At 43.3% G+C, this 19,620-nt stretch overlaps 1 protein-coding gene and 1 pseudogene across 1 annotated transcript; both read left to right on the top strand.

The window, feature by feature from the left end:
- Positions 1–2,397: 2,397 nt before the first annotated feature.
- LOC125406496 (glutaminase liver isoform, mitochondrial pseudogene) lies at positions 2,398–3,835 on the top strand (annotated as a pseudogene).
- A 2,506-nt stretch (positions 3,836–6,341) lies between these two features.
- Prpf38b (pre-mRNA processing factor 38B) lies at positions 6,342–15,743 on the top strand. The gene is made up of 6 exons (XM_087897627.1): positions 6,342–6,895; positions 9,955–10,023; positions 10,279–10,430; positions 10,512–10,572; positions 13,098–13,321; positions 13,780–15,743. The coding sequence occupies exons 1-6, from the start codon at positions 6,620–6,622 to the stop codon at positions 14,621–14,623; spliced, it is 1,626 nt and encodes a 541-aa protein (XP_087753753.1). The 5' UTR covers positions 6,342–6,619; the 3' UTR covers positions 14,624–15,743.
- Positions 15,744–19,620: the final 3,877 nt, after the last annotated feature.

The raw sequence follows: 19,620 nt of genomic DNA on the forward strand, positions 1-19,620 counted from the left end.
TCCAAATAGTTGAACTCTAACCCCGCAGTATTCTTTATTTCTTTCTAACAGCTTAAAATAAATCTGCTATCCACAAATTCATGACCCATCTGCTGAGCAGATCACTCCATCTGTAGTTTTGGCCCGGCTACCTGATCGGAAGCCTTGCAAAAATGTTTCTGGCCAAACATTGTGTTGATTCAGAATTTAAATTCTCCACTGGGCATGGAAGCTCTCATTTGTAACCCTAGCATTCAGATCTCCTCAGACAAGGAGTTTGAGGTTGGTGTGAGTGACTAGCGTAGGTAAAGTCTGTCTGGAAATGAACAAAAAAATCCTTAATACTTATGAGAATTAAAGTTATCTTAGAAAAAAATAGTAAGAGTTAGGGTTGATGGCACATGCCTCTGAAGGCAGGTGGATTTCTGTGAGTTCCCGGCCAGCAAGGGGTACTCAGAGAAACCTGATCTCAAAAATAAATAATTAAAAAATAAAAAGTAAAAGTAATATATATATATATATATATATATATATATATATATATATATATATATATGATGGGTATGATGGCAGATACCTTTGATCCCAACGTTCAGGAGGCAGAGGCAAAAGGGTCTGTCTCTGAGTTCAAGAGCATCCTGGTCTACAGGGCAAGTTTGGAGCCCTTCCCACCACAAAATAAGACCACAAAAAATAAAAATAAAAAGACTGTATTTAGAATAATTAAAACGTTAGATGTCATTTGGAAAAAAAGCATAAGGGGACACTGCCTGCAAATCTTCTTAGCCTGCTTCCTCTGAGTTCTAACCTTAAAAGTAGCATAGCTTTTTACATCTTTTTCCAGGTACTGGCCAAGGCCTAATCATGCTTTTCTTGACACTGTGTACTTTCCACTGTTTCTCTGAAGACTCTCCTTATCCCATTAGCCTCCGCCTCCCCCGGCACTCCCTTTGTCCAGTTGCTTACTGACCTGTGTCTAACACTAAAGGCACAACTTTATCTCCTCTGTCTCCTCTGCCTTCCCAGCAGCTGCTGGGATTTGCAGTTTGCCTTCCCCATTGTTTCTCTCTCCAACTCTAATAATATGGTCCTCAAATTTCACACACACACACACACACACACACACACACACACACACACACACGCAGAAAAAAAAAGGAGAGAAAGGGAGGGAAGGAAGGTGAGGAGAAAGGAAAAAGTAAACTAGCCAGGCACTCAGAAGGTAGAGGCAGGATGATCAGGAGTTCAAGGTCTTTCACGGTTGCATAGTAATTTTGAGAGCAACCTGCCCCATCCCAAACCAAAGAAGAGAGAGGCAGAGAAAAATAAAGTGGTTTAATTACAAAAAGCAGAAAACAAAAGCTTAATTATTTCCTGTTACCATTCCTTATCACGTGTCTTAGATAGGGTTTCTATTGCTGTGAAGGGACACCATTACCACAACAACTTTTTTTATATCAACTTTATCTTTTATTATAACTAAGGAAAACTATAACTATCAATTCTTCAACTCCATCAAAGACTCCAAAAGGATATAATATTACCTAAGTAAACAGGAAGTATATTGTAAATAACTTCCAAAACTCGAGAATTAACAGAGACATCTCGCTTCCTGGACAGTCACCCAAAGTACTTCTATATTGTTGGGGCATCCACTCTTCAGCCAGCAGGCTCATAGTATCCAGCAGACTTTTCCACGAAGCAGGAAATTTCAAAGACAGTTCCGCCTACATTGGCAGTTTGTCAGTCACTTTCTTTTGTGTCCAGCAGAATGTCTTGCAGACTCTCTCATGAAGCAGGAACCCTGAAGGACTGTCTCACCTTTAGACAAGTTCAGCAGTCATTTCTCTGTACCACAACAACTTTTAGAAAAGAAAACATTTAATTGGGTGACTTGCTCACTTCAGAGATTGAGTCCATCATCGTCATGGTGGGAAGCAAGGCAACATGCAGGCAGACATAGTGCTGGAGACAAAGCTGGGAACTGAGAAGGAGGTACGTTTTGACCAGCAGGCAACAGGAAGTGATCTGAGGCTCTGGGTAGGCTTGAGCATGTGTGAGACCTCAAACCCCACCCCCATAGTGGCATACTTCCTTTAATGAGGCCATACCTATTCCAACAAAGCCACACCTCCTAACAGTGCCACTCCCTATGAGCTTCCAGGGGCCAATTACATTCAAACTACCACATGTAAATATCAGATTAGTGTATCTTTGGATTGTATTGTGTTAGAGAATAATTGTGAACTTCTGATCCTCCAGTGTTCACATGCCAAATTCTGTGCTTATATAATGTTAATGTTGCATTCTACCAACTGAGCTACATATATCCCCATTGTCTGTGTATCTATTTTATTTACATATAATTTCAGGACACATCAAAATTTCTGAGGGAAAAAAGTAGTCGGGAGGGGAAGGTTTAAAATCTTGCCATAAGAAGTTCATGCGATGGTTTTCCCACCGCTAGGCTCAGCCTCCACTCTTCCACCCCTCCCTCCTCGCTGCTGCTCGCTGGTCTGGAGCATCCTGGTCGCTCTGCCAGAGATGGCATGCGCTCCATCAGGGCTCTGCAGAACGCGCTTGAGCTGCACAGCAGCCACCACTGGTGCTGGCGAGGAGGTTGGGGTCACCAGAGCGGGGTTGTCCAGGACAACCACAATGAGGCCACAGCGCAGGGCAAGGGGACCCTGTAGAGCCACCAGCCTGCCGCAGCACAGGGATCATGATGCATCAAACAGCAGCATGCTGCCTCAACTATTGCTGAGGGACAGGGACAGATCCCCATCCCTGAAAGCCACTGGAGTGCAGACGTCAGCCCTACGGCTCCAGGACTGTATGAACAAATGCAGTGCATGGTCCAAGAGTCCAGCAGTGGTGAACTTTTAGACCGGGATCTCTTCCAAAAGTGTGTAAGCCGCAACACTGTGCTCCTGACTCAGGCATTCCGAAAGAAGTTTGTCATTCCTGACTTTAAGGAGTTCACGGGCCAAAGAGCTCACTGGAGGCAAAGCAGCAGCCTACATCCCTCACCTGGCCAAGTCAAACATAGCCCCTCAGGGGTGTTTCCTTGTGCACTGAAGATGGCCAGCAGCACTCGGGGCCGCACAAAGATCCCTTTCTGCCTGCAGTTCTGTGTCAAGCCCCTCACTTATGCCGTCTCTGTGAGCATGATAGGCAATGACCATGCGCACGAGTTTGTGGGCAAGGAACCCAGGAGTCTGCGCTGTAACAAAATCTCCCTCAATGAAGAAGGATTCTCCCATAACTCCATGGTCAAGGCAGGTGCCATTGTCGTCAGCTCCTTGACCAAGATGGACTTTAACAAAGTAGAGAAGTTTGATTTTGTACTGCAATATCTGAACAAGATGGCTGGGAAGGAATTCATGGGGTTCGGCAATGCCATAGTCCAGTCAGAGAAGGAAACTGGGGATCGGAATTACACCATCGGCTATTACCTCAAGGAAAAGAAGTGCTTCCCCCAAGGGAATGGACATAACAGCTGCCCTCGATCTGTTTCCAGGTGTGCCCTGTCAAGGTTACCTGGGAATCAGGCAGTGTCACGGCAGAACACTCTTGCCAACGGTGGCATCTGCCCCATCACAGGCAAGAACATCCTAAATGCTGAAACAGTGCGTAACACCTTCAGGCTCATGCATGTGGATACTTGGGCAGGGAGCCCTGAGATGCACCGGTAACATTGGCACACACAGCCCTGAGATGCACCGGTAACACTGGCACACACAGCCCTGAGATGCACCAGTAACACCGGCACACACAGGCTCAGAACTAACACGGCCAAGTGATGATAGACTTAAGCCTCTGAACTCATGACCCAAATAAATCTCTCCTCAAGTAACACGATAGCCTTTCTTCATTCATTCCACACGTATAGACCTCCACCCAGAAAGTTCATCTTCACAACCCAGACTCCGCTGGACCTCCTCCTTGGAGCAGAGGAATTGATATCTATCCTCTATCTATATCTATCACTTCCTCTCTTATCACCACCCTCCTCATAGAACCCAAAGTGACTTATGTCATTTAGTCACTGGCAAAATGTTGACTTGCAAACCAGGGCTGCATATGGCTTTCCCTCTGAGGGGTGATCAATAGGATTCATTCTGGGGAGCAGTTGGTTTCAACTCATTGCCCATCTCCCACTGTCCTCTGTTCCATCTCTGCCCCCTCTGTGTATATACTGAAGCTAAGATTTTCTGCCTTGAATCTTCCTAACCCAAAAGCTTCCAGGAAAGAATAAACAGTCAGATGCAGCACAAGCAGAAATTAAATAGAATGAAAAATGTCATTGGATGACACTCAGTTGAGTTTGCAGCTAAGGAGGCAGCCAGGAGCAGAGGTACCCTGGAATTATTCTGATAATCTCTGCAAAAATGGACTGAAGCCAAAAATATTAGCATTAGTAATACAAAGGTCGGTGGTACCATTATATGTATGGACTATTTTCTTTTTCCAGTGGTGGGGCTAAAAGTCCTGCTTGCTAAACAATGCCTCTACCTGTGAGGTACATCCACAGCCTCTAACATGTGTATACATGAATGTGCACAGAAGCATGTAAATGTGTTGGGATTAAACTGACTTTGCATGTGCTAAACATGTGTTCTATCATTGAACAAAACACCAATAGCTTGATTTTTTTAAAAGTCAAGTTGTTGTTATATAGCCCAGACTGGTCTTGGACTCTTGATTGTCCTGCCTCAGCCTCACGAATGCTGGCATTACAGATGTGGCCACTAAAACCAAACCTGGCCTGATTTAAGTAAACAGACACACACGCTATAAAGATGTGGAGTAACATTTGGTTTAAGTATTATTAAATTCCTAATGTTTCATTGTGACATTATAGGCGTTGTATTGCCACTCCCCCAGAAGCCTATCTCCTAACCTCCTGCCATCTGTGCTATTTACCACCTAGTAACCCTGATTTTGGCTTCTATGCTTAGGCTATTCTCTGCCAGTGAAATGCCCACCCCATTCCATCCAAAGATACATCAGAGCGCTATAGCCTTCACTTAACTCTCAAACTCCACTCATCTTAAGTTGTCGGTAGCCTTTGAGAACTGACCCTTGCTGATTCCTTTATACCATTTCGCTACCCCCACCCCCACACCTGGTGCCCAGCCCAGTGCAGCTGTACCATATAACTATCTCACTACACGTGGTGGCTCACGACTGAAATCCCGGTATTCCGAAGACCGTGGCAGAAAGATTGTCCTGAGTGTGAGGCCAGCTTGGGCTACATACTAGTCTCCCTATCTAAAAATTATAAAAGGTAGATTCGAAACACTCCAGGCAGGGTAGCGGCTTTTTCTGCTTTTTGTTCTTTTGAGATTTGGTCTCTTTGTGGTGCCTTAGCTGATCTGGAACTCACTATGTAGATCTGGTGGTTTTGGGCTCAGAGACTGGCCTGCTGCTTCTTCCCCAGCAGTGGGATTAAAGGGGGCACCACCACCATGCCCAGCTGAGAGTACTTTCTTTAACATTCACAAAGCAATTAAAATGTTATCCCAATCTAGCCAGTGGCTCACGCCTTTAAACCCAGCACTCAGGGGCAGGCGGATCTCTGTAAGTTCGAGGCCACCTGACCTACAAAGCGAGTTCCAGAACAGGCTCCAAACTCTGTTTTTTTAAAAAAAAAAAAAAAAAAAGAAAAGAAAAGAAAGAAAGAAAAGAAACAAACGACAAACCAAACAAACAAACAAACAAACGGGGTGGTGGTGGCTGAAGGCCACCCCAGCACTCAGGAGGCAGAGGCAGGTGAGATGTAAATTCAAGGCCAGTCTGGTCTACGCAGCGAATTTCAGGATAGGCCCCAAAGCTACAGAGAAACTCTGTTGTTTTTTGTTTGTTTGTTTGTTTTGGGGGGGAGCTATCCTAAGCCAATGTGAGTAAATTGAGTCTGTCTACGACTTCCGGTTGGACACTTTCTGAGAAAGGCTCAAGGACCCTTTATCGGAGAAGTGGGATTCCCAGACTCTAGTTCTTTCTGGGGAACCTTAACAGAATTAACTCTTGAGACCTCGGAAGCTCCGTAGGCGTAAAAAGTCACGCATTAGTCAAGCGCAGTGAGTAAGGGTGACGAGACCCCCTTCCTGCCTCTAAAACCTTAAACCACTGATTCCAACGCTAATACACAGCAGTCGGGTCTCAATCCCTTTCCCCTGGGGCGAAACTCCCAGGAGGAACCCACCAGGATGGCACAGGGACCGCCGCAGCGGACCCAACCAGCAGGGACCTCGCGCAACCAGGAAAAGGAACCGCCTGCCCACACGGGCGACTCTGATTGGCCACGGGCTTAGCTCGGCAGCCCGGGCGTACGTCGTCACTTCCGCTGGGCCCGCCATCTTGTTCCCAGGGGCAGTTGGCGGAAGAGATCGTGCTCCCTGGCTCGCCGCTCTCCTTTGCGCCCGGCGTCCTCGCGGCTTGCGTTTGCTGTGCGCCCCGGGCCCGGGGTCCGTGTGTCGGCGTCCCAGTTACAGTCCCACGCTCGGCTGGGGCACAACGCAGCGGGCTCCCCGGCCCGACGGCCTTCCATGGAGTAGGTCCGGGACCGTTGTCCCGAAGAGCGCGATCGAGCTTGGGCCTCCCCCCCCCCTCCCTCCCTCCTTCCTGCCGCGGCAACATGGCTAACAACAGCCCCGCGCTAACAGGCAACTCGCAACCGCAGCACCAGGCGGCCGCGGCCGTGGCCCAGCAGCAGCAGCCATGCGGCGGCGGCGGCGCCACCAAGCCGGCGGTGTCGGGCAAACAGGGCAACGTGCTGCCGCTGTGGGGCAACGAGAAGACCATGAACCTCAACCCCATGATCCTCACCAACATCCTGTCGTCGCCTTACTTCAAAGTGCAGCTTTACGAGCTCAAGACCTACCACGAGGTGGTGGACGAGATCTACTTTAAGGTACGCAGCCCCTAGGCCCCTCGGTTTGGGGGTGAGTCCGCCAGAGCGGATTGTCGGAGACCGGTGGAAGCGCCCCCCCCCCCCCCGAGACCCGAGGATTTTGGGGGGGAGGGTGAAAGTTGGCGGAGGGAGAAGTGCGGCTCCTGGCTGGTTTGGGACGGGTCGGGCTAGGGCCGCCCTTTTTCTCCTTTTCAGGTTCCGTGGGTTGTTTTTTTCCCCCCGTTTTTCTTTTCTTTTTTTTTTTTTTTTTAAAGAGCCGGGCGAGCCCGCCACAACCGATCTTTAACCTGCCCCAACCTCCTGCCTAACCCCCAGGGAGCTGTTGGGCAAAAGGGATAAGGGAGAGGAGAAAAAGTATTACCAGAAGCCCGTTCAAGTTCACCATTTTAAAAATGACTCCCTTTTACCCGTGTCGACCAAGCACTAACTTGGTGGTGCTTCCGCTGCCCTTCGGGCCAGCGGCATTGCTGGAGTAATTCCTTGCGTGTCGGCCTCGCGTCCTGCGTTAACTCTCCAATCCCGACCAGAATTGGTTAGTGTGCGTGTGTCGGGGTGGGGCGGGAGGGCCGAGGGTGGCTCGGTGTGCCGGTGCAGAGAGGTGTACAGAAGGCCTGGAAATGTTCCCAGCAGGAAGTCAGGAGTCGGAGGTCTCAGCCACCTGTGCGTTGGGCATAATTAGAATCCTCTGGGCCCTGGGCTTCTGCGGCAGGGTCGGTGCTGGCTTGGCTGTGCTGGGGAGCTCACCTGGCGCCTCCTCACTGCACTCGTGTCTCAGTTCTTGTTTCGTTAGCAGGATTGACTCAGTCTTGCAGCGAGGCTCGGAGCAGCCCAGGGTCGCAGGTAGAGGTATGCACTATTAATCATGCTCAATCGCCATAAATGCATTTCCCTGGTTAAATGAATGGCTAATTAGGTTTTTGTTTTTTTGTTTATTTATTTTTTTTTGGTTTGGTTTTGGGCCATTGATTTTGGTCTCACTAACTAGATTCTCCACTTCCTTGCAAATTAGGTAGTTAAAAAAATACCTTCCAGGCCTCCGAAGTTAATTTATATTTTTAATGAGTATTAATAGTCTTGATGTCTTTTAAACATTTTTTCGCTAGAGCATGTAAAATAAAGTACATCGGATTTTTCTTGTCTTGACACTTAGAAACTTGAGACAGACCAAATATATTTTGTGTCATCTAAATATACATGTGGAGATGTTACCAAAAAGAAATTCTATATTTTATTTTACTTACTTTTCTCCCAGTTACATGTTTAGGTTAGAAATTTTTTGAGATACTAATTGCTTTTTATGGAAAAATCTTAACTTTGGAGACATAGATTAGACCAGCCCTCTTAGTGTTCTCTTACAAAAGATTGTTAATGTGGGTGTAACTGATACTCCGAGTAGATGTTTGTAAAACTAACTTTGGAAAGGTAAGGCCTTTTCAGTGTGGATATAGGATGATGACTAGTTAGTTTATGCAGTTAACCTTGAAGAATTGGGTCCCTGCACTTTTTGACAGGTTGTTTTAAAATATAGACTAATCTTTCAAGTTAATTTCAAATGACGTATTTGGAGACCACTTTTTCTTTAGAGTATATTTAAATTCATTTTTAAAACTGAAATCTCGGGATGGAGCAATGTTCATGGATTAAGAGCATATGTTCCCTTTGCATAGGACCTAAGTTCAGTTCCTATCATCCACATTTAGTAGGTCACAACCTCCTGTTTCCCAGTTCCAGAGGTTCAGACCCTTCTGGGCTCCACAGACCCACACATGCACGTAATTAAAAATAAAACCATAAAACGTGACTTAAACTTATTATGAGTTTCTTTGGATCAAATAATCTTTGAAGTCTATAGGCTTTCAGTTTTGCATTGTATCCACTCCTTTGGGTACCCTTTAAAGGGTAGAAAGGGGTTGTGGCTCAATTCAAACTGGTAACTGCATTTGCCCAACATGGACAAGGCCCTAGGTTCAGCTCCCAGCACTGGGGCTTTCACAGTTCAGTTGTTGGGAACAGGAAAGAATTGCAGGAGCTGAGCAAAACAGCTTCACTTAATGTAGGGTTTTTTGTGCTTCATTTTAAATATAGGGGTTTTGTTGTCTTTGTCTAAAGCCACTGAAATGAAGTGTTACAGTGTATGGGCAAAAATAAAGAGCAGGGTTTATTTGTTTTAAGAAACAAAAACAGATCTAGTATTTTTTGGCTTGTTTGTTTCAGTAGTAGCTTTTTGCTATATTTTAGGTAAAGCTGTTTTTGTAGAGTGCTCCCTTTAGCAGAGATGGTACTTTATCATTGGTTACATTTGCTATATGTTAATGACTTCACACTTAGCTTTATTTTATACTCTGGGTTTGCAGTTAGGCTGTATGATCTTGTGGCTTTGTGATTTTAATCTTTAAGAATGAACATGATCCAGATGAAAACTAGAAATAAGAAGTCCCAAGCTAAATGTGGTAGTAATCCAAACACTTGAGAGGCAGAGGCAGGAGGATCTTGGTAAAGTTCTAAGCCAGCCTGGTCTAAGTAGTGAGATCCAGGCCTGTCAAGGCTTCAGAGATGCCATCTCACACCCGACCCCCCAACCCCCACTGCAGGCCTTAAACGAGTACCTTACCTGTTACTGAGCAGCAGAAGCCCTAGAAAACATTTAATTTTGTGATGTGGATTTAAATTCCCCATAAAACTACACCATTTAGGAGGAATCTTAAAACTTTTTTTCTTAGAGGACTTTTTAAAATTACATAAAAGATAAAATACTGCCAAATACTAATTTTTGCGAATGTAGGAAATTGTAGAACTTTCCTGACCTCCTTGTGAGTGTGACCTGTCTATACAGCTAGTTTAACGAGCTCTCTGCTTTGAAGACATGCCAGTTTTGTTAGTATTCTGTCTGAGCGGTTTCCCCAAAGGTGGTTTATATACTTAGTGTGAGTACAGGGTAGTGTGGATACCGTACTACAGTGGCGCGACTCTTGGGAGAGTTGCTCTTAATAAGCTGAGCTTGCTTTACTCGGAAGATTCAGAGTAGGAACGTTTGTTGTCTTCTTCTTTTTTATTTTCAGGTCACACATGTTGAGCCATGGGAGAAAGGAAGCAGGAAGACAGCTGGCCAGACGGGGATGTGCGGAGGGGTAAGTAGAAGTACGTGCATTTTTTTCCAGTTTTTCTGTCTGCTAAGTTTATAGGAAAACTAAATGACAGTTCATTGGCAGATCTTAGAAATTTTCAAAAGTGTAAAATTCAAGTCTCCTTTGAATTAGGTTAGGAGAATTATTAGTTTTTATACTCTTTTTAAGTCTAGATCATGGTATTGATATCTAAAACAAGCACAAATCGATAGGTATTAAGTATCTGTTTATTAATTTTTATGAACTCTTTCTGTGCAGGTTCGAGGTGTTGGAACAGGAGGCATTGTTTCTACCGCTTTTTGCCTGTTGTACAAATTATTCACCCTGAAGTTAACTCGAAAGCAAGTGATGGGTCTCATAACACATACAGACTCTCCATATATCAGAGCTCTTGGATTTATGTATATAAGGTAAACATGCGTTTATCTACATTTTTAAATGAACATTTTATTTTAAATCCCATAAACTAATGGATTTTTTCATGGTCTTAGGTATACACAGCCCCCTACAGACCTGTGGGACTGGTTTGAGCCCTTCCTTGACGACGAGGAGGTATGTCAGCAGGCGGAATCGGCTTCTTCCGTCACTGCTCCTGATCTTTTATTTGTTGGATTTAATGTCCTCAGAATTTTTGTAGATTTATTTCTTCAGTCCTACTTTTGGTATTATTACCTTTTGCTAAGATTTGATGACTTTCCATGTTAGGTTAAATTTTTAAGTTATTTTAATGTTTTAAGAGTTCTGTTTTAATAATTTGAATAATAACCTTTTCTCTTCCAAATCACACTGTGCTGTGTTGATCCTAACTTGGACAGCTGGTAGCTACTGTCTAAGGAGGTGGATGCAGTGGAGAAGGCATGTACTGCTGTGGCTGTGGGCATTTAAATCCACTGGAAGTTGGGGGTTTTTACTGTGACCCTTTTCAAACGGCAATATTCATATTTGCTTATAAGTACAGAGCTACAAAGAATTGGGGTTGGCTTAAATGGCCTGACAATTATGCTTTTCCAAGGTGAGGAAATAATTATAATTCTTTTCCGTTTTCTCAGGGCAACCTCAGACCTGTAATCCAATATACCACACAGGGTATACTTTTTTTAGAGACCCGGCTTAAAGTTTTTAAAAACTTAATCATTCATATTCAATGTACATGATTCTAGGCTTGAACCCCAACACTGCCCCCCCAAAAAAGCCCATTTTTTTCCTCGTAGATTAGAATTTTAGGGTTTTTTAGTCTAAATCTGGTCACCATCTTAAGCTCTGAGACAAGAGAAGATTAAAATCATACCTGTATTAATTTACTCACGAATTGAAGACTATCGTGTCAGCATATACTCAGTTGTGAGCTATATTACCAGTATATCTACTTTTTATCACTATTTGTGTTTCAGAGTTTATATGGTATAGTTAACAGCTGCTTCTATAAGGTCAAACAAATTTGTTTGATGCTATTGGGGCATACTTTCAGTCCCAGCAGGTGGGTTGCTGAGTGTAGACCAGCCTGGCCTACATAGTAAATCCCAGACCACCCAGGATTATATAGGGAGACCTTGTCTTAAAAGAATTTTGTTGTCGTTTGATGAATTCGTGCTTCTCATAAAAATTTCATTTTGTTTAGATGCCCGCCCTAAAGAAAAAAAAAAATCTCACTAATGTAGGCAAAAGGAGAACTTTTTTGAGACAAGGTCTTATGTAACTTGGGTTGGCCTCAGATTACCTGAGAAAGGAAAGCTCTACTCCTACTGATCCTGGCCTACTCCCTAATGCAAGGTTACAAGTATGCCTGTCGGGCCCAGCAGTCTGATTATTTTCCTTCCCTGGTTTTGGCTGTTTGTTTCAAAGACTCCGTTGAGGTGAAGATCATAATTGTTAAACTTTTCTTCTATTTACATGGTGATTTTTGTTTTTTTGTTTTGATGGTTGGTTTTCGTTTTGTCGGGGGTGGGTTGAGACGACTGGGCTTCTCTGTGTAACAGCCCTGGCTGTACTAGAACTCACTCTGTAGGCCAGGCTGGCCTTGCACTCACAGAGATCCGCCTGCCTCTGCCTTTGGAGTGCTGGGATAAAAGGTGTGCACAACCACCACCACCCGGTTTACATTAGTTTTTGTTTGTTTTGTTTTGTTTTTGGTTGGTTCTTTTGTTTTTAAGAATAAAGCACTTCAAAAAGGCATGTCATTTTTTTAAGCTGTATTAGATTTCTGAATGCTTCTGATTTATCTGTTCTATATTGTATTTACAAGCCTGAGGTCCTCTGTTTGAGCTAACGTATGTTTTCTTCTTTAGATATCTGCAGCGATTATATTTGGAAATACTGTATATCTGAACACTTAAATGTGTGTGAGTGCAAGCAGTTTTACCTTTAGCTCTTGTTTTCCTGTTTAGATAACAAATCTCACTTTCCTTGTGTGCTTGCACTGTAGGTTTGGGACTGACAATAGCTGACTAACATGTCCTGAGCTGTGAGAGGGCATAGCAAGAAGGCCTTCATGCGGTAATGACCCTTTTCAGAGACAATGGTCATCATGGATTATGCGTTTCCAATTATTTGTTCATTTATTTATTTTGTACATAACTTTAGAAACCTCACTGCTTCATGGCAGTTGGTTTGCTATTGCTTCCAGTTTTAGCAGGGCTTCATTTTGTATTGCAGCTGTTAAAAGATAACCTTTAGACAGGAATTATATGAAAGTAGTTCCTACATAGCCAGGTTTCAGTGCTAGGTATGATAATGTGCAAATGTGTCCTCGAGTGTAGGTATGTGGAATATAAATTTAAATCACTTGTTCCACATAGTTTAGCTATGTAGGGGCCTTTTCATATTTTCATTAATGAGTGAGTCAGTTTCCTTTATGCCCAAGAGGCTGCAGGGTTTGTTCTCACCTGCATGTATACAATTAGCCCAAATATTCTTCATTCATTGCCAGATTAGGATACAGAAATTGAAATTTTTCTATTAGTTTTTTATACTTGATTCCAAAGATGGTAAAAAGATTTTTTTTCTTTTTTAGTGTTCACATATATGTTGAAATAACGGATTTTTTTTTTAACCAGTAGGGTATCTTTTGTGTTTCATAGGACCTAGATGTGAAAGCTGGTGGAGGCTGTGTAATGACCATTGGAGAGATGCTTCGCTCCTTTCTCACAAAACTGGAGTGGTTTTCTACATTGTTTCCAAGAATTCCAGTTCCAGTTCAGAAGAATATTGATCAACAGATTAAAACCCGGCCTAGGAAGATGAAGAAAGATGGCAAGGAAGGGGTTGAGGAGATAGACAGACATGTTGAGCGCCGGCGGTCCAGGTGATATAGACTACCATTTTTTAAGATGCGCCTGTGCAAAGTTGGTGATTCTTGGGGAGTGTTAAATTCTTAAAATATGTTTGTTTTTGTTATTATCCTTCAAAAAGTAGTTTTTTTTTCTTCCATCACATTTTCAGTAAAATTGTGTCTATACTGAGAACAGTTCATTTATTTTCTTGTACCCCTTTGCTGCTTAGCACTGACATATAAATACTTGCTAAGCAAGCACTACCCCAAATTATACCCGTCCAAATATTTGGTGTGTGTGTGAGGTGATGAAATTTTTAGAGTGTATTTGTTTGGTTCTTGTGTGCTGAGTACTGGAGAATGTTTGTTACTGAATGTCGTCAGTTCCAGTGGCTTGACAGTGTGCCAGGCAAGTGTTCTACTGAACTGCAAGTACCCTATCCCTTACAGCGTTTTATTTACTCTAGTTTCTTCCTTCCCTCTTTTCTTAGATCTCCAAGGAGATCGCTGAGTCCGCGGAGATCTCCAAGAAGATCAAGAAGTAGAAGTCATCACCGGGAGGGCCATGGATCTTCTAGTTTTGACAGAGAATTAGAAAGAGAGAAAGAACGGCAGCGACTAGAGCGGGAAGCCAAAGAGAGAGAGAAGGAAAGACGAAGATCCCGAAGTATTGATCGGGGGTTAGAGCGCAGGCACAGCCGGAGTAGGGAAAGGCATAGAAGTCGCAGTCGAAGTCGTGATAGGAAAGGGGATAGAAGAGACAGGGATCGGGAAAGGGAGAAAGAAAATGAGAGAGGTCGAAGACGAGATCGAGATTATGATAAGGAGAGAGGAGAAAGGGACCGGGAGAGATCGAGAGAGCGCTCCAAGGAGCAGAGGAGTAGGGGTGAGGGAGAGGAGAAGAAGCACAAAGAAGACAAGGAGGATAGGCGACACAGAGACGACAAAAAAGATTCCAAGAAAAAACACAGCAGAAGTAGAAGCAGAGAAAGGAAACACAGAAGTAGAAGCAGAAGCAGAAATGCAGGGAAACGGAGCAGGAGCAGGAGCAAAGACAAGTCAAGCAAACATAAAAACGAAAGCAAAGAAAAGTCAAATAAAAGAAGTAGAAGTGGCAGCCAAGGAAGAACTGGCAGTGTGGAAAAATTGAGGAAACGAGAACACAGCCCTAGCAAAGAGAAGTCTAGAAAGCGCAGTCGAAGCCAAGACCGCTCCCACAAGAGAGATCATGGGGATGGCAAGGACCAGTCAGACAGACAGGATCATCAGAGGAGCCAGAGTGTAGAGCCAGAGAGCCAAGAAAGAGAACATAAAAACAAAGATGAGACTGTGTGAAGATTTTGTAAAATTGGATCACATTGAATCCTATAAATGTTGATTAAATTCTGCTTTTTTTTCCCCCCAAATTAAGATTGTGCAGTAGTTATGCACTCTGAGCTCCCTGTAGGCTGTGTTTTCATTTCTTTTTGTGTAGGGAAGTGCCTTTGTAATCCCATATATTGCATTGATGTTTTCACCCAGTTGAGTTGACACATGATGCACAGATTGTTCTTGCATTTTTGTTTGTTTTTAAAATGTACAGTCTGTACATATGTCCTGAAAATGTTTTAATTCCTTTGGCATGGTTGCCATGTTGGTTAAATTTGTATAAGGCAATAAACTGCCACTAATTCTATTTTTGTTTTGTAGGTGTGGGATTATGGTTGTGTACTGAAGTTAGCATGGCTGTGCTTTTCATAATAGAATGCTAAAGACTTTGGGAATGGATCTTGGATGTTTGTTTTAGGAGAATTATGTGCTTTCAATATACATGAAGGCAACAGTTGTAGGGTTAACATTCTTGTCCACTGTATATTACCTTGGAAGCTCTTGTTAATATGTTATACTTAATATTCTCCACAGCTAATGTTAGAGAAAATTTATGAGAGGTTTAAATTAGGCTGTGATTGATCAAAAGTCCTTTTAGCATTCTACCTCAAAGGGACATTGTTAGTATGCCTAAAATTTATTCACTTAGTTTCTTTTTTAAAAAATACATTGACATGTGCTTTTCCCCTCCTTGAATTCTTTCTCAGATTTTAAAAGTACTATATTAAAAGCCGTGTAAAGCCTGGCATTGCAGCAGCCCTATACTAACAAGTGATGGGGAGAGGGTGGGGCACGCGGGCAGAGAAGCATTCAAGCCTCAAGCTTCCAAAGCATTTTTATAAATGGAGAATACTTAAATTATGAAACAGCTTGATATAGTATCCTTTTTTTAAAATTGAAAACTTTTTTTATTGATGAAGACTGCTGTTTGAGTTTTTAAACTTAATCTAGGAACAGTATAACAGTAATGCAGTGCTGCGTTATTTAAGACTATCAGCAGATTATTTGATAGATTGTTCTTATGACTTGTATTCTGATTTCAGAAAACCATCATGAGTATGGAATAAATACTGGATTAAATCCTTTATCCTGGGTGTTGGCTTCCCCACATTTGTTAACATGTAAGGAAAAATATTGTGGAAACTGGTAAAATGTCTGCAGTTTTGTGTAGAGAATATCTTGAGCAAAAGTGCCTTTTAAAATAAATGTGTTGCTTAACCTGTAAAGGTGCTTGCAACCAAGCCAGCCAGACCGGAGTTCATCCTGGCATGGAAGGAGAGATCTCTGGCTTCAGCCTCATCCTGTGCACATGTGCCCTGTACACTTTATTCCTTGTAGGTTTGAATTGCATGTGCTGTGCCGAATCTTACTAGAATTCTTAATGACAGGGTTGGGGAGTGTTTGCTTTGTCTATGTCAAAAGTAATTGTTGACGTTATACTTGGATTGTGTGAACATCATTTTTTTTTTAAAGTTCTGTTTTGAAAAACATTAAGATCTGGTTTGTAGAACAAACTGGATCAAAAGAATGTTGGGATGGTCTTAACCCACTGGCTGTTTTGGCCAATTGAAGAATACTCGATTTACTTTACAAAAGTGTTCAGTGGAGCAGGAGACAGTTGTACCAACTACTTTTAAGGGGAAGAAGTGCTCGTGAAGGAAATGCTCTACTTCAAAAAAATCTAGTCATGTTTCACACTGAGCAGCTAGTCTGACTAGAAATTAAAGGTCAGCAAGATGGTTGGTTCCATGGGTGCTGCTGAGCCTGCCAACCTGAGAGAACTTGGGAACCCTGCAAGTTGTCCTCTGGCCACACGTGCTGTTGCTGCCCACATACAAAAAACTATTGAGTAATAAGTCAGGTTTACATTAAATTGAATTTTTTTATATTGCAGTGATGGGGACAGTAACCCTGGGCTACATGATAGGCAAGTGCTCTCACTGAGCTGTGTCCCAGCCTTTGAGCATGCCAGTACTGCTGCTATTTGAAGTGTGTAGTGCTATGTTGTAGGCAGAATGGGGAAAGCCAAAACAATCGAGTCTCATGAAATGTTTGCAAAGGATGCCCTCAGTAGGTCTGAGAACATAAAATGCCATTGTTCTATGCATTCCTGCCTGTTTTACTTGGGAGAGTGGCTTCCTATGATGAAAAGACAAGTTGATGCCAAACAATTCATCATTTCCTGGAACCTGGGGAAGTTGGAAGAGTGCTCTAATAGGGGCTAATACAGATCTGGGCATTAGGTAGGGGTGCATACCTTTAATCCTAGCACTGGGAGGTAAGGCAGACCAGCCTGCTCTATAGAGCAAGTTCCAGGACGACCAGGGCTACACAGTACTGTATCTCAAAAAAGCTAAGAAAAACGGCTTTAATAAGCACGTTTCATTTTTTTGTAAACTTAGAAATCTTTTTGTGTTCCTTTGGCATCTGCTTTATGTCTGTGTTAGGTCCTGTAGATTACTTAATATAGTACAGCATTGATCCTAAATTTAGTATAAAACAGAATTCTGCTCAATAGTGTTCATGATTGAGGCTTTTTGTCCCATTTCCACCTCCATGCTGGGGCTCAAACCCAATGCCTTGCACACTAAGCAAAGATTCTGTAGGCAAACTACAGCTGTTCAAGGGGAAACAAGTTTTGGCTCGCTTTGAAAGCATCTTGTCATTGCTTATAAGGTCCTAGAGGATTTTCACATACCTCTGAAGTAACATTTTTTGCTTAAGGACCACTGTCTTAATGTGTTACCCATAAGGAACAGTGTGGAGACACCAGCGTTTGTGTTGCAGCTCACTTCAGAGCTGGTCTGCTCTGCATTGTTACTCAGGGATGTCTAGTGTGGGGCACAAGTGAAATGTAAGGTGCTGACTGAGTCCTGAGTGAGGCTTGTTCAGATGCAGCGACTGCCAGTCTTGCCTTTGTTACAATGCCTAAGGGAATTGATAGTTTTAATGATCTACAAATATAGCCCACTACTTTTTTTTTAACCACTTGTTTTTAATCATGATGTATGTGTGGGAATGTTCAAGGTACACTTAGAGATCAGAGAGTTTTGGTGTCGTCGTGTCCCCCCACCCCCAGAGCTGGAGTTAGACCTGGTGCTAGGAACCAACCATGCTGCGCTCAGCCACTGTTCCCATCTCTAGCCTCATCATGGTACCCCTAACATCCTAAACAATACATGAAGTTAAGCAAATGAAAAGTCCTGTCCTCTGATCCCCCACTTAGAAACCAGTGTTCTAGATAGCCAGCTATACCAGTAAGCAGTCTTACTACTTAACTATTCTGAACATTTTCCCCAAACATTCTTATCTGACCGCCCCCATCCCCTTTGGTGCCAAGTTTTATCAAGATGCATATGGGAACCACTGCTGGTTTGTGTATATCCCGTTTTCTGTATTGGCTCCAAATCTTCCCTTTCGGGCCTGTCTTGGGATCTGGAGCTGGCAATTCCACATTGTTCCCCTCCCAGCTGCCATCAGAATGCAGAAGGGAAGCTGCAGCAGTGAAGACCTGGCTCCTGTTTAACTGCACTGTGGAGGAGCTTAGCTTTAGGACACCGGTGGCACTCTGCCATCAAATTGCAGTGGCATCTCAAGGAAGTGAGCCGAGTTTCCAGTTCCGCAGGAGTTACAGCAAGCCTTGCTGCAACAGACAACCTCCCTCTGAGTATCAGCAGCACTCCAGTGGAGCCTTACTGGGGGGGAAGAGGCAATCCAATATGATGTTTTACTACATCATAATTCAATTTTTTTTGTTTCTAAATCGTCTAAAGTCATGTGTTTTATAATATGCGTGGTTTTTAAATTGAAAAATAATATATATTCTGAGCATGGTTTCCCCTCATCTCCCAAATTCTCCCAACTCCATGCCTTCTCTCTTAAACAGACAAGAAAACACACACACACAGGGGGAAAAATGTAAAAATACAGAATTGGAAGCATAATATATAAGCAAAAGATCAGTAAGGTAAAAAGTGCACTGTGAGACGCACCCCTTGACCAGCAAGCAGGAACGACCACGAAATCGAGAATTCTTCCCAAATCACAACTTTATTGGAGCAACTCAGTTGAAGGGGGAATGGGGACTAGAGAGAGCGAAAAGCCAAGCGGCAGCTGCTTTTCTAGGGTGGAGAGGCTCAGATACTGTCCTGATTGGTTAATACCATTCCGCTGAAGCCCGGGGTTTCGGGATAGGCTAGGGAACCAAGGCTCAGTTAGGCAAAATACAGGCCCAGGGCGATCTCTCCCGTGCGGCAACATCAAAAGGATCTGTTTACCTCCAAGCTGTAGGACCGCTGGCACCATTTCACCATGGCGATGTCCTGGCGGGCCCCTTACAGTGCACAAACAAAGCCATGTGAGACAATAAAAACCCCACTGAGGTTGTTTTGTGTTGATCATCTACTGCTGGGCATGGGGGCTGATCCTAAGTGTGGTTTATATACCCAGTGAGACTCCACGGCAAAAAACGGTTGTTGATTGGAGATGGCTTCTTTGTTAGGAATAGGAGCTTGTGTCCACATTCCCTTCTCAGCACTAGGACCCTGTGGCCTAACTACCTCGACACCCCAGTTCTCCAGCCTTCAGCATCTCAGCAAACAGCCACAGCTATATCCTCTCCAAAGGCACTTTACAGTCTTGCATGGATACCAGTTTTTTTTTTTTTTCCTTCCTTGGCTTCTTTGCTTCATCTGTAAAGGTAGCATTATTTCCCTATATACACCACTTCTCTATTTAGTAGATCTCTTTATTCTTAGTAACTAATACTCTGTTGGTTAATCATTCTTTGTCTCAAACTTTGCCTGCTGAAGTTGTGTGTTTTCTGTGTTGTATGAGGGCTCTTGTTTGTTTCCTGGACACCTGGCAGTTCAGACCCAAAATAATCATACAGAAACTATGTTATTTAAATCACTGCTTGGCCTATTACTTAAGCATATTGCTAGTTAGCTCTTAAATCTAGAATT

This window comes from Myodes glareolus, chromosome 17 (genome assembly GCF_982192425.1).
Source record: "Myodes glareolus chromosome 17, mMyoGla1.1, whole genome shotgun sequence".
Taxonomy (NCBI): Eukaryota; Metazoa; Chordata; class Mammalia; order Rodentia; family Cricetidae; genus Myodes; species Myodes glareolus.

Excerpts from the sequence above, each read along its gene's own strand:
- Prpf38b (XM_087897627.1), top strand. The coding sequence starts at position 6,620 with ATGGCTAACAACAGCCCCGCGCTAACAGGCAACTCGCAACCGCAGCAC. Across the intron at positions 10,431-10,511 it reads CTTGGATTTATGTATATAAG|GTATACACAGCCCCCTACAG; the intron begins GTAAACATGCGT and ends TCATGGTCTTAG. Across the intron at positions 13,322-13,779 it reads GTTGAGCGCCGGCGGTCCAG|ATCTCCAAGGAGATCGCTGA; the intron begins GTGATATAGACT and ends CTCTTTTCTTAG.